This window comes from Gossypium hirsutum, chromosome A11, assembly GCF_007990345.1.
Source record: "Gossypium hirsutum isolate 1008001.06 chromosome A11, Gossypium_hirsutum_v2.1, whole genome shotgun sequence".
Taxonomy (NCBI): Eukaryota; Viridiplantae; Streptophyta; class Magnoliopsida; order Malvales; family Malvaceae; genus Gossypium; species Gossypium hirsutum.
This window is the reverse complement of record NC_053434.1, coordinates 112,744,773-112,758,026: the sequence shown is the minus strand read 5'-3', so window position 1 is coordinate 112,758,026 and position 13,254 is coordinate 112,744,773. Positions and strand designations below refer to the sequence as shown.

Genomic DNA, 13,254 nt, shown 5'->3' with positions numbered 1-13,254 from the left:
TGGATTTCACTTTCTCCATTTTCTTTGTCTAGATTTGCATCATAATAAATTTAATTTCTGGATTTTATTTTATTTCTATAATTTTAGATTTAAATATTTTATCAATTTAACTTTTAATCTTCAAATTTAATTAAATTGTTTTTTTATTTTTTATAAAATAGCTTACTAGACCATTAAAATTTGAAAGTTGAGGACAAAAATAAAAAAAAATTAAAACTAAAGTAACAAAAAAGTTTATCATTATATATATTTTAGAATAAAGATTCATTAATCAAAAAGAAAATGAGAGAAAAGGGAGAGAGTACGTAAATCCCGAGCCATCAAACTTACCCAAGTATACCCAATCCTATTTCTCTCCACCTCCACTCATAACATTAGAATAACTTGCAATAGAGACAAGACAATTTGCTTGAGATAAAGTCATCCTTGCCAAAGCATGAGCCACTTTATTAGCACCTCTTTGAGTCCAACAATAGAACAAGGATCGAAACAAATAGTTGAGATGAAAGCAGTCTAAAGTAATAAACCCGATTTTGAGGCATCAAAAATACAATATGAGAGAGCATGCCAAAGACGTTGGTTGCCTATTTCCAAAACAATAAAATTACCTCAAACCAAACATCTTTCCTAAACATAAAGCATCGAGATCATTTTTACAATACTAAAATTATCCAGGGCATGACTTACCTGAAACCAAACATCTTTCTTTAATCCTTGTAGCAAGCGCAACTATAAGGAAATTTTGCATAAGTTATTTGGAAATCCTTACACATTTTCCTAAACACTACCATTAGGCAACTAAGCAATTTTCACTGGTCCCTTTTATTACAGTGAAATATCTTTTTGTCTGTGGGTTTTTATCCTTTTTTGAGGAGTTTTTTCACGTTAAATTTGTGTGTTCAATCTTTTCGACTTCTACTTTATTTACTTGTTTGCTACATACACGAGTTAATTCCCTACAAACTGGTATTAGAGCTTGGTTGATTTTCGCATTCAACCCGTTCAGAGATGACAGCAACAAGGTTCGACATTGAGAAGTTCGATGGCATCACAAATTTCAATCTATCGCAAGTTCGGATGATGGAAATACTAGTTCAGGATGGTCTGAAAAAGGTCGTTATAGGGAAAAAGCTCACGGATGTGGATAAGTCAAAATGGGAAGAGCTTGATGAAAAGATCCTATTTGCAATTCAATTGTGTCTCTCAAATAGTGTATTGCAGGAAGTGTTAATGGAGAAGACGACATCCATATTGTGGAAAAAGTTAGAAACCTTTTACGTGAAAAATTCTCTGGCTAACCAATTGGTGTTGAAACATCAGTTATACATGTTCCGCGTGGACGAAGGTGAGCACATTAGAGGTCACATCAGTCAATTTATTACTTTTTTGAATGATTTAAAGAATCCTGAGCTTTAGATTAATGTTGAAGATCAAACTATGCTATTATTATTCTTTTTACCCCCTTCATACAAGTCTTTCAGGAATACCTTGATTGATGGCAAAGATAAACTCTCATTCGAAAATATAAAGGGTCACTTGTTGAACAAAGAAAAACTTAACAATGAGTTTGGTTCGAATAGCAAGTCAAATAGGCAAACCTCGGTTTTAGTAGTATTATAAAATTGAAACAAGAGATGTCGCTACTGTAAGAAGCTAGGTCACGTCAAGGTAGATTGTTACAAACTACAAAATAAAAGGGTCGCTGAGAGCAACGAGATAGAATTAGTTGATGCTAATTTAGCCGACTACAAGGGTGATAATTTCTTGTTGGTGTCGACGAGCGAAAGCTCCAAGCTTACATTCGAATGGATCTTGGATTTGGCGTGTTCTTTCCACATATGTCTCAACAGGAACTGATTCTTCACATATGGTTCAGTTGAAGGTGGAGTTGTGTATATGAGGAATGGCTCACCTTACGTGTTGGTATCGTTCAGATTAGTATGCATGACGAGACAATCAGGACACTATCAGATGTCAAGCATGTACTTGATTTAAGGAAGAATCTTATCTCCTTGAGTATGTTAGACTCAAAGGGTTGTAGAATTAATATCGAGTGAAGAAAAATTAAGGTATCTCGTGAGGCTCTCATTTCGATGAAAGGTTGAAAGACTAGAAATCTTTATGTTCTACAAGGATCAACGGTGACCGGTGAAACATGTCTCTCGTTTGTTAAGGAGTCAGAGTCGACTCATTTGAAGTAGAGGCAACTTAGTCATAGGAGGGAAAAAGGTATGACTGTTTTGAATAAAAGTAATTCTCATTGGGGTATAGAATTTGGAAAGGCGGAGCATTACATTCATGGAAAGCAAACTCGAGGTTAGTTTTGATTTGGCAATGTACAATTCAAAGACTAAAAGTCTTCCGGTTTCAAAGATCAAGCACGACTTGGACTCAATTAATATCTTGCAAAGTTAGAAATAGGCCTGTGGTGGGTTTTGGCAAAGAAGGCATTGTGAAATACAGTCAAGGTGGAGATTTGTGAAGTATGCCTCGTATTTCAGCATAAAAAATGTGTGACGTCGCAACTAGGAGGAGCTCTTCATCCTGGCAAGCAGTTGACATCACGACAAAAAGCCAAGCTTTGTCCCGATGGTGCGACCATACTTCATCACGACAAGAAGAAAGTCATATCGCAACATGGCGATGTGTTCCTCAAATTTTTCAGCTTTACTTCTTTCAGTTAAACACTGTTTTAATTTCCCACTTAAACTTTTATTAATATAGATTATTTTAATGTTATTTGACCTACGAGTTTATCATATAAATAGGTCTTTTACAACCCTAAAAAGATTAACCATAACACATTTAGGTATTAGCTTTTAGGGAATTTTGTGTTTAAGTTTTGAGGGTTCTTATTTTTGGGTTTTCAAGGTTTAGTTTTTATCTCCATCTTTGTACTCTTCGTTTTTTCCGGTTTAGTGAAATTATCTTTGCACGTGGTTTTTGTCCTCTTTAGAAGGGTTTTCCTACGTAAAATAATTGTGTTCGATCTTTTCAAATTCTTTGCCAGTTTACTTGTTTGTTGTTTAATCGGGTTTATCCCCGACACTTATAACAATAATTTTTTTCTAGGGTTTTGTCCTCTAGCTTCTCCATTGAAAGAGGCTTTCTTAAGTTGGTAAGGACTCGTATTTCTCGGGTTAATGATGATTCCCTCTTGAGTCCAAGCTAACTCGATTTGTCTACATTTTATTAGGAAGATTAACTCTATATGAGGATTCACAAGTTTCGAAAGGAACAAGATTGTTGATGTTGTATACAATGCACTAGTTCATGTAACCTAATCTAGTGATTGAGCTTTTAATAACGTTTGTGTTCTTATTGGCATTTTTAGGGTTAGTTTTTTTCGACATGATTTGACTTTTACTCAAATATTCATATTGTTTATGAAAAAGCTTTTGGTTTGTTCAATGTTCCAAATAGATGTTATAATTGTTGTTGCAATAAGAGTTAAGACAAGAGAAAAAGTCAAGGTGATGTTTCGAGATAAGCAATGAGAGGAAGAAGATTGACATGATAAGTTTGTTAACACAGTTCGGATTCACCAATCTTACCTTTATGGAGCCTGGCTCAAAGAACGATTTCATTCAACAATTCAATCGAAACAACTATTCGCTTAAACTCAATCTATTCTTACAACAAAGGATAATCGCAACCTCAAAATCGAACTCAAAATGTTACAATCACTCTCCCAAAAACCTCACCTTACAATCAATAAATAACACTCAAATAAAATACTAAAGTAAAATGTGTTTGAATACACAATAAATTAGCCTTTAAAATCTAGAAAAACACCCTCAAAGAGCACCCATTGTTGTGAGGAATCAACAATTGCATAATTTCATCCAAGTTTAAATATGATGGTCAACCTGCAACAAGTCCAATCTCACTTGTAGTAAACCTAATTAGCTTCTTAGCAAATAAGTCTCCTTTTAAAGTAAATCTGATCAACTCCTTATCCTTTACGATGGCAAAGATAGAGTCCAAGTCAAATAACAACTCATTTAATTCCTCTTAAGTTTGTCGCCCCACTTAGATAAGAATTTTAAATCTTTTAAATCTTGCTCTCTTGTACATAAATACACACCCAACACGTCTTACATTTGTTGTTGAATAAAAATATAAATAAGCAACATTAATTTGATATAAATTAAAATTACCAGCAAAACAAGATATACTTTAACTGTGCTAAATTGTTAGAACAGAAAATAAAACAATCAAAGTTCCTAATAGGTTTTTTCTTTTTTTTAAATATATTTGTCCTAAACATAATTTTCAATGTACCAAAATCATTGTGATTTTCTGCCTCTGATTGCACAATTTTCATCAAATTATATAAATAGCCATCTACTTATTAATGTAATTTTGTTTTCATCATCTAGGTTTAAAATTTTTTATTTTAATTATTAATTCATAAAAAATTATTTAACAGTTTATTTTTTTATAAAAATTCATACAAAATTATAAATAAATGTTATTTTAAAAGATGAGATAAATGAATATTTATTTATAAATATTTTTAATAGTTTTGTATGTATTTTTATCAAAAAATGAGTTTTTAAATAATTTTTTATTTTTAATTTTAAATTTTTAAGAATAAATATTAAATTGACAGAATGTGTAGAATTAAGAGTTAAATTTTTTTTTAAAAAATTAAGATCGAACTAATAGAATTTATTAACATTATAAGGTTAAATTTATTAATATGCCAATAAAAAAGCCAAGCCAATAGTCTATTGGTAATTTAACGGAACAGTAATCAAAATAATATGAATACCTACAATAAAAATCTTTAAAATTAGGTGATGAAAATAAAAAGTGATTAATTATATAATTATATAATTTAGCCTGAGAAAATAAAAATTGATGACTGAAAGCGCTGTTTGGCGATATTTATTTTCCTTTTTAAAAAATTTCCGAATATTAGTGCAGATGAACGTAGACAGATAGGTACGGTCCCCTGCACGTTAAAAGTGGGCCCCAAGAAATACTTAAATCACTTTCCACGTCATTAACCGTACAAAGCAGTAATTTTCAGACACCCCCTTTCTTTCGTAGAAATTGCGGTACTGCCATCATTTTTCAATAATCCAATCCCACCCTTATCTACTTTCTTGTACTTTTCAGTACTACCCTTCCTCCTTCTCGCCTAGTGTCCTTTCTATCTCTCGTCAACCCCCTTTCTTTTTTCCACCCATCCAACGGCTCAACCTTTCCCCCTTAGATGCTACGATTTTGTATGGCTCCGTAAAAAGTAAATTAGATGTTCAACCAATAACAACCTGCCACGTAGACTAAACTCATTTTGAATATCCACGTGGCTGATTTATGTGTGGTGAACTTGGTTTAAAGATGTGATCCGGTTCTCGGTCAAGCGTTACGTTTCGTCTTCTTCTTTCAGAATTTGTTTTTTTCTTTCTCTTCTGTTTTTTCTCTGCAACTCTTTTCACCTACCAAAATAGCTTCGATTTTTTCTTCTTATTTTCTGAGAAAAATCTCCGGAAGAAAATGAAACCGACCCGAACGACCGATTTTATCTTGATTCGGACTCTCTGTAAACCGACACATCACCCTCTCCTCCACCTCCGAGTCGTCTTCTTGTTTGTTCCCACCTAAACACGAAAGTACCCACCCGAAAAGATTGTTGTTTTAAGGTATTTTTTTAACAAATTTTCTTTGTTGCTGAAACCCAAAATGTTGTCGTTTCAATCGAGCAAGAACGTCCTTAGCTTAACAGAAGATCTACTTGTCCGGATCTACGAATTGCTGGCCGCTGAGTCGGATCGGAAATCGTTTCGGCTCGTTTGCAGAGAGTTCCGTCGAATTGACTCACTGACTCGGAGGCATCTTCGGGTAATACGAATCGAGTTCTTGCCGATTCTTCTCCGTAAGTACCCTCGGCTACAATCCCTCGACCTCTCAGCTTGTCCCCGCATTGACGACGGGGTTGTTTCCTTGCTCTTAACTCGGGTTGGTCCGGGTTCGAATTCACCGAGTTTGGGTCATTGGGCTTGGGGACTGAAGAGTCTAGTGCTGAGCCGAGCGACGGGGTTGAGGTTCTCGGGGTTGGAGATGTTGACACGTGCATGTCCGTGTTTGGAGAGCGTTGACGTGTCGTATTGTTGTGGGTTTGGAGACAGGGAAGCAGCTGCCTTGTCCTCTGCCGTTGGGTTGAGGGAGTTAAACATGGATAAGTGCTTGCAATTGACCGATGTCGGATTGGCGAAGATCGCCGTCGGGTGTTCGAAATTGGAGAAATTGAGCTTGAAGTGGTGTATGGAGATAACTGATTTGGGTATCGATCTTTTGTGTAAGAAATGCGTTGATTTGAAGTATCTTGATGTGTCCTATCTCAAGGTTGGTTTTTTTGTTTTTTTCAATTTTCTGTCCTTATTAAAAACCAATTATCAGGTTGATAGTAAGATATGAAGAAATGCAATGTTTGGTCATTGAGAAAATAGACAAGGAAAAACAATTACAACAGATATGAAGAAATGCAATGTTTTTGTTTATATGTTGTGTTTTTGATATTTGAGGATCGTTCTCTGTCTTAATGTATTGGGGCATATGGGTTTGTTTTAGGTGACAAATGAATCACTTCATTCTATTGCTTCTCTGCTGAAACTGGAGGTTTTGGGTTTAATGGCGTGTCCTTTAATAGATGATGTTGGATTACAGTTTATCGAGCGTGGATGCCCGTCACTAAAGGTATGAAACTTTGACATCTGTGGACAATTTTGTGCATGTTGGTAATGTTTGCTTTTAATAATTGAAGTATTGAATGCAAAGTGAAGTTTTGAATTATGTTGTTTGTAGGTGATTGATGTATCAAGGTGCGAAGGTGTGAGTTCATCTGGTTTAATCTATGTTGTCAGAGGCCATCGTAACCTTCTTGAGCTTAATGCAGGTTATTGTCTTTCAGTAAGTAATTTCTTGGCTGCCTGCATTTCGTGTTTTGCCGACTGTATCTGGATTTGGTCTGTAGTAGTATAACTTTGCCATTTCGATTAATGGATGCTGATTGTGGGTTTTCATGGCAGGAGCTTTCTACAGCCCTTCTGCATCAGATGAAGAACTTAAATCACCTCGAAGTGATCAGAATTGACGGGGCTAGAATTTCCGAGACTAGTTTCCAAGTCATTAGTGCCAATTGCAAGTCATTGGTAGAAATCGGGCTCAGCAAATGTGTGGGGGTGACCAACATGGGCATAATGAGACTTGTATCTGCCTGCATTAATTTAAGAGTCCTGAATCTAACTTGCTGCCATTCCATTACTGATACTGCAATTTCTGCCATAGCTTACTCATGCAGAAGCCTTGTATGCCTGAAAGTAGAGTCTTGTAATATGATTACCGAAAAGGGTCTTTGTCAGCTCGGATCCTTTTGCTTGCTACTGGAGGAGATTGATCTGACAGATTGTTGCGGTGTAAATGACAAAGGTTGCCTTACTTCTAAGTGTTTTCATCATAACTGTACTTTGGTTACCTTTATTGGTTACAACCTTGAACAATTCTCTATTTTAATTTATTTCCCTTTGTGCAACTTGTTGACTACAATCTGGTTTCCAATTGTTCTTATCTGCAGGATTGGAATACTTGTCTAGATGTTCTGAACTATCATGCTTGAAACTAGGGCTTTGCACAAACATATCAAACAAAGGACTATCTTACATCGGTTCTAACTGTTTGAAGATACATGAACTAGATCTGTACCGGTAAAATTAGCTTAAAATTAATTAGAAAGCAAAGCTATATTTTCTTAACATGGTAGCAGAAAGTCGAAAGTTAAATGTCTGTTGATTTGGACTTACAGGTGCTCTGGTATTGGTGATGATGGTTTGGAGGCTCTATCCAATGGTTGCAAGAAGTTGAGGAAGCTCAACTTGTCATACTGCAATGCAGTTTCTGACAGAGGGCTAGCTTATATAGGTCGTCTAGAGGAACTTTCTGATCTCGAAATGCGTGCACTTCATAAAATCACAGGTGTGGGTTTGGAAGCAGTTGCAGTTGGATGTAAGAAACTGGCAGATTTGGATATGAAACACTGTGAGAAAGTTGGTGATTCGGGCTTTTGGGCACTTGCCTATTACTCAAAGAATCTGCGACAGGTACCTTTTGTGTCTGATTTGAATTATAGAAGAATGATGAGAAAGGAATTTACTGTCCTACTGAACTCACTTGAGATATCTGTGCGGTAAACATTATTTTTGGTAAATATGATACTCTACTGTCAAAGGCATCATTTCCAGTCTCGAACATAAAAACATCAATAAACTAAAAGTTTCTCCTACTGGGGGGTCTAAACTCTGCTCGCTTTGTGGTGTTATTTCGTTCAGGAACTTCCCTACACTTTAATTATGCTTTTTTCGCTTACAGCATAGGATAACTCGAGGCTATATTCTCTAAAGTGTCAATTTTCTGATATCGCCATTTCCATTTCTGACATTTCAGTACAAGCAACATGCATGATTGAAGCCTTTTATGGAATTTACGTATTACTGATGGAAACTATATTCAAATGTGATTAAAAAGTTGTATTATGTTGGCAGATAAACTTGAGCTACTGTGGCATCTCTGATATGGCATTGTGCATGGTGATGGGGAACTTGTCACGGCTGCAAGAGGCAAAGCTTGTGCACCTCAGCAATTCCACGGTCGAAGGGGTTGAGCTTGCACTTAGAGCCTGCTGTGCACGGATAAAAAAGGTCAAGCTATTTGCCCCTTTAAGGTTCATGCTTTCATCAGAGATTCTTGAAATCCTGCATGCTAGAGGTTGCATCATAAGGTGGGATTAGATGAATTATTACATCAAGGAAAGTTAGTAATAAATAAACTCCTCACGCCTTGGTTCCGGATGCTTTCTTCGATATAATAATGATGTTCGAAGTTCATATTTTGCTCCATGATAACAGGTTTAAGTTAAAACTACAGCTTGGACCTGTATTGACCGTGGATTTATGTTAACTATCATTTTAAATATGTTGACTTGAATTGATGGCATTATAGCCCCAAACATTCCGATTTGAAGTTTGAATCAAAATTTTGTGAACTCAACAGCAGTTCTAGCGTTAGAAAGTTCTATACTTTTTTCGTGTTTTATGAACTTTTAGTCCTCCTACTTTTATTTTGTTAATTCAAATATTGTGACCCCATTAATAACTCTCTTAACATTTTTTGTTGACATGAAATTTACTACTAATAAAATAATACTTGGGTGGAATTTAAAATGTAAAGTTTTAAAAGGGAAAGGATTATATGATACAAAGATGCTACATCTTCTATCTCTTACTAATTATTTGATGTTATTTCAACATCTTTTTTAATGTCATTGATACATCATTTTGGTAATTTTTTTAACTTAAACTTTGGACCTTAGATCTTAGACTAAGGATTCAAGGTTCAAGGTTCAAGATTTAAGTCCAAGGTTCAGTGTTTAGGTTTAGATTAATAAAATTACCAAAATGTTAAAAAGAGATATTAAATAATTAGTAAGAGATATTAAATAATGTGGCATCTTTCTTTCATATAATCTTTTCTATTTCATATAATCTTTTCTATTTTAAAAAATAATCACATAAAAGTGAATCAATAAAAAAGGATTCTTTCTATACTTTTAATCTCATCCAGAAATTCCACCACCTAAATGTTATGTTAACATATGGAATTTTTAAATTAACAAACTTGATAGATTAAATTTTTTAAAATAAAAATATGAAGATTAAATTCTTAAAAGTATGAAAAAGTATAGGGACGATGAGCATATTTTAACCTTGGAACAATTACTGAACTTGACTTGCTGCTGTCTTGCATGAAAAAGGAATACCATTTTTCTATCTCTGAATGCTTCAAATGGTGAAATTTGAAGATGGAGGGTGGATTGAATGGTACGGAAACTTTGCCTTGCCTTAAAACACAGACTGGTATGTCGAAAACGGGAATTATGTCTCCGATGCATCATTATCCGGACGGTTGAAATGGCCTAGTTGCCGCTTCATCCAAGGTGCCAGCACCTCGAATTTCATGGTCGAGTGGTTAATTGACGGCCGGTCATGGTTGCTTGCTCCGCCCTCAAGTTCACCTCGGGGTTTCAGCAATTAGGTTACTTCATGTATCTTTCAAATAGATTGAAAATTTTAGATCCTACTGAAATTAAAAAATATATATATAATTTTAAGGAAGAAGTCTCTGGAAATATTCGTTATTTAAAAGATTAAATATATAAAAAAGTTAAAATATGCACAAATTTTTGCACTTTTTATAATTTTGGAATTCAGTCCGTTTACTTTTATTTGTAAGAATTTAATTTTTCTATTTTTAATTTTTATTACTATATTGACTTTTTTTATATTACATAATTATTAAGTGAATATTTTGTTCAAAATGTTATATCAATAAATTTAATAAAATAATTTTAACAGCATTAATAATTAAATTTAAATTTAAAATTTAAAAAAATAAATAGATTAAATTTTAGAGGTAGAATAATTTATAGCAAAAAAATTTAAATTTATTTCGAGTTATTGCTAGAGCTTAGAAAGAAATCAAGAAACTAAAGATCAATTTAAATCTATGAATTTAAATTGTTAATGATTTATAAATCATTTTAAAATTAAGAGAGAAAATTTCGAAATAAAATTGAATCACATGTTTTGAAAATTTTTAAAATAATTGAATAAAAAATAAACCAAACTCAACTTTAGTTGTTGCTGTCAAACATGTTTGAAGGTGCTGCATTAACTTGATGAAGTTCAAAAATCTTTTAACTTCCCTCTTCTTATAAACTGGAATAATCGAGCTCAAATCAATTTAAACTCGAAATAATTTGTACCCAAAACCAAATGGAAGAAATGTAGTGAAGTTTGAGCTTCCCTTCCCCTCGGCAGGCGCTGGGTTGACCTCCAAGACGTGCCTCATGGATTCAACATTACATAAAACAAGGAAGTACGTTCAAAATAATACATGGCTACCAAACCTAAGCTAAAACACCTTAACTCCTTTCACAAATTAAGCCTCGTTTATTCCTTACTGCCGTGCACGTTTATTCCTTACTGTATAATCTATAGTGCACAAAAACCCTCCGTCCATTCCCTCTATTTTATATTAATTACCATTGTTCCCATCGTATCTATAAATGCCCTAAGGCATCAACCCCTGTTTCATCAATAAGCTTTCATCACAATGGCTCTCAAGGCTTCAGCTCTTTGTACCCTATCTATTCTCGTAATCCTCTTTTCTCCTTCTTTTGCTACCTTTCCTAATCCTGCCTCCGTTTTTAACTCCGAATCTATTTGCAAGCTCACCCCACATGCTGATTTCTGCAAATCGATTTTACCCTCCGATAAGTTCGCTACCATTTTTGACTTCAGCAAGGTTTCGATGCAACAATCGTTGTTGAATGCTCATAGCTTTCTTGGTGCTATCAAGTATTTCCTCAGACTGCCATCGACTTCGTTCCTCAGCACCATTCGGGCACTCCAGGATTGCCAGTTTCTAGCTGAGCTTAATGTAGATTTCTTATCGTACACGTTACAAAGAATCAAATCCGACGGTCTCGATACCTTCCTGGCTGATGATTTGCATGCGTTGCTTAGTGCTGTTTTAACGAATGTGCAAACTTGTATCGAAGGGCTTGAAGCTACACCGTCGGCTTCGAGCATTAAAAATGGCTTATTGCCATCTATTTCTAATGGAACAAATTTCCTCAGTGTGTCTCTTGCACTTTTCAGGCACGGTTGGGTTCATGGATTAATTAAATCTCTAACAGGAAGAAACCATGTGTTTTCCAATTTGGTAAATGGCAGGGACTCTCCTTTGCCTTTAATAATGTCGGACCATGATCGAGCAGTTTACGAATCCGCAAGCCGGCAGAAGCATGTTCGAGCAGATGAGGAAGGGAAGGACAAAGGGGTTTCCGTGAGTCAAGTAGTGGTTGTAAATCCTGATGGAAGTGGCAACTTCACCACTATCAACGAAGCAGTGGCCGCTGCACCGAATAATACCGGGGATAGCAACAGATACTTTTTGATTTACGTGGTCGCGGGTGTCTACGAAGAGTATGTTTCCATACCTAAGAAGAAGCAGAATGTGATGATGATTGGTGACGGTATAAACAAGACGATAATCACTGGAAACCGCAACTTTGTTGATGGATCAACCACATTCAACTCTGCAACATTTGGTAATGTAGAAATTTATTTGCCTTTTGAATCATTTTCCACTATTCACATAATCGTACATTTTTAATAACTCAAGCATTCCCCTGCCTGCAGCTGTTGTTGGTAAGGGATTTGTTGCGGTCAACATTACATTTCGTAACACGGCCGGACCTAGCAAACACCAAGCTGTCGCGGTTCGAAATGGAGCCGATATGTCCACATTCTACCGATGTAGCTTCGAAGGCTACCAAGACACTTTATATGCTCACTCCCTGAGGCAATTTTACAAAGAATGCGACATTTACGGCACAGTAGACTTCATATTTGGCAATGCAGCCGTGGTCCTCCAAAACTGCAACATATATCCTCGACTACCAATGCCAAACCAATTCAACACCATCACCGCACAAGGAAGAACCGATCCTAACCAAAACACAGGCATATCAATTCACCACTGTGTCATTAGACCCGCTGACGATCTCGCCTCGAGCAACTGGATGACAAAAACATACTTAGGAAGGCCATGGAAGGAGTATTCGAGGACTGTTTACATGCAAAGTTTCATGGACAGTCTGATCGAACCGTCAGGTTGGAGTGAATGGGCTGGGAATTTTGCCTTGGATACATTGTACTATGCTGAATACAAGAACATGGGTCCAGGGTCCAACACTGGTTCCAGGGTTCAATGGAATGGTTACCATAAGGATATAAGTGAGAGTGAAGCTGATAAATTCACTGTCTCCAACTTCATAGATGGTGATAACTGGTTGCCTGCAACTGGAGTTCCTTTTCATGGGGGATTGTTTTGATTTTCGAGCACTTTAATTAAATTTTCAACTTTGTTCTTAATTTGTCTGTTGTATTTTTGTTGTTACTTGGAATTTTGAATTTGAATATTATTTGAAAATAAAAGTTTGTAATGATAAAAATAAATTAGTTTATCAAATTCATAAACACTATACTAATTTCAATTTTATTATCAAATTATTGGTTTATTGAAAAAACATTTATTGATTTTAAGTTTTGATTAATATTAAGCTATAAAAAAAAAGGATAACACTAATTTCAAATCCATTCTAAATCAGCATTCCATAAATCC

General features: G+C 35.2%; 2 protein-coding genes across 2 annotated transcripts; both read left to right on the top strand.

Moving 5' to 3' along the window:
• Positions 1-5,121: 5,121 nt before the first annotated feature.
• On the top strand, positions 5,122-9,054 carry LOC107887269 (F-box/LRR-repeat protein 3). Its single transcript, XM_016811467.2, has 7 exons — positions 5,122-6,357; positions 6,583-6,708; positions 6,817-6,921; positions 7,041-7,440; positions 7,586-7,715; positions 7,814-8,108; positions 8,550-9,054. The coding sequence occupies exons 1-7, from the start codon at positions 5,695-5,697 to the stop codon at positions 8,793-8,795; spliced, it is 1,965 nt and encodes a 654-aa protein (XP_016666956.1). The 5' UTR covers positions 5,122-5,694; the 3' UTR covers positions 8,796-9,054.
• A 2,099-nt stretch (positions 9,055-11,153) lies between these two features.
• On the top strand, positions 11,154-13,107 carry LOC107887284 (pectinesterase). Its single transcript, XM_016811477.2, has 2 exons — positions 11,154-12,178; positions 12,270-13,107. Exons 1-2 carry the CDS (start codon positions 11,179-11,181, stop codon positions 12,962-12,964), a joined length of 1,695 nt encoding a protein of 564 aa, XP_016666966.1. The 5' UTR covers positions 11,154-11,178; the 3' UTR covers positions 12,965-13,107.
• The last annotated feature ends 147 nt before the right edge of the window (positions 13,108-13,254 follow it).

Coding starts and splice junctions, on each gene's coding strand:
- LOC107887269 (XM_016811467.2), top strand. CDS start 5,695: ATGTTGTCGTTTCAATCGAGCAAGAACGTCCTTAGCTTAACAGAAGAT. Junction 6,358..6,582: donor TTGATGTGTCCTATCTCAAG/GTTGGTTTTTTT, acceptor GGTTTGTTTTAG/GTGACAAATGAATCACTTCA. Junction 6,709..6,816: donor GTGGATGCCCGTCACTAAAG/GTATGAAACTTT, acceptor TGTTGTTTGTAG/GTGATTGATGTATCAAGGTG.
- LOC107887284 (XM_016811477.2), top strand. CDS start 11,179: ATGGCTCTCAAGGCTTCAGCTCTTTGTACCCTATCTATTCTCGTAATC. Junction 12,179..12,269: donor ATTCAACTCTGCAACATTTG/GTAATGTAGAAA, acceptor CCCTGCCTGCAG/CTGTTGTTGGTAAGGGATTT.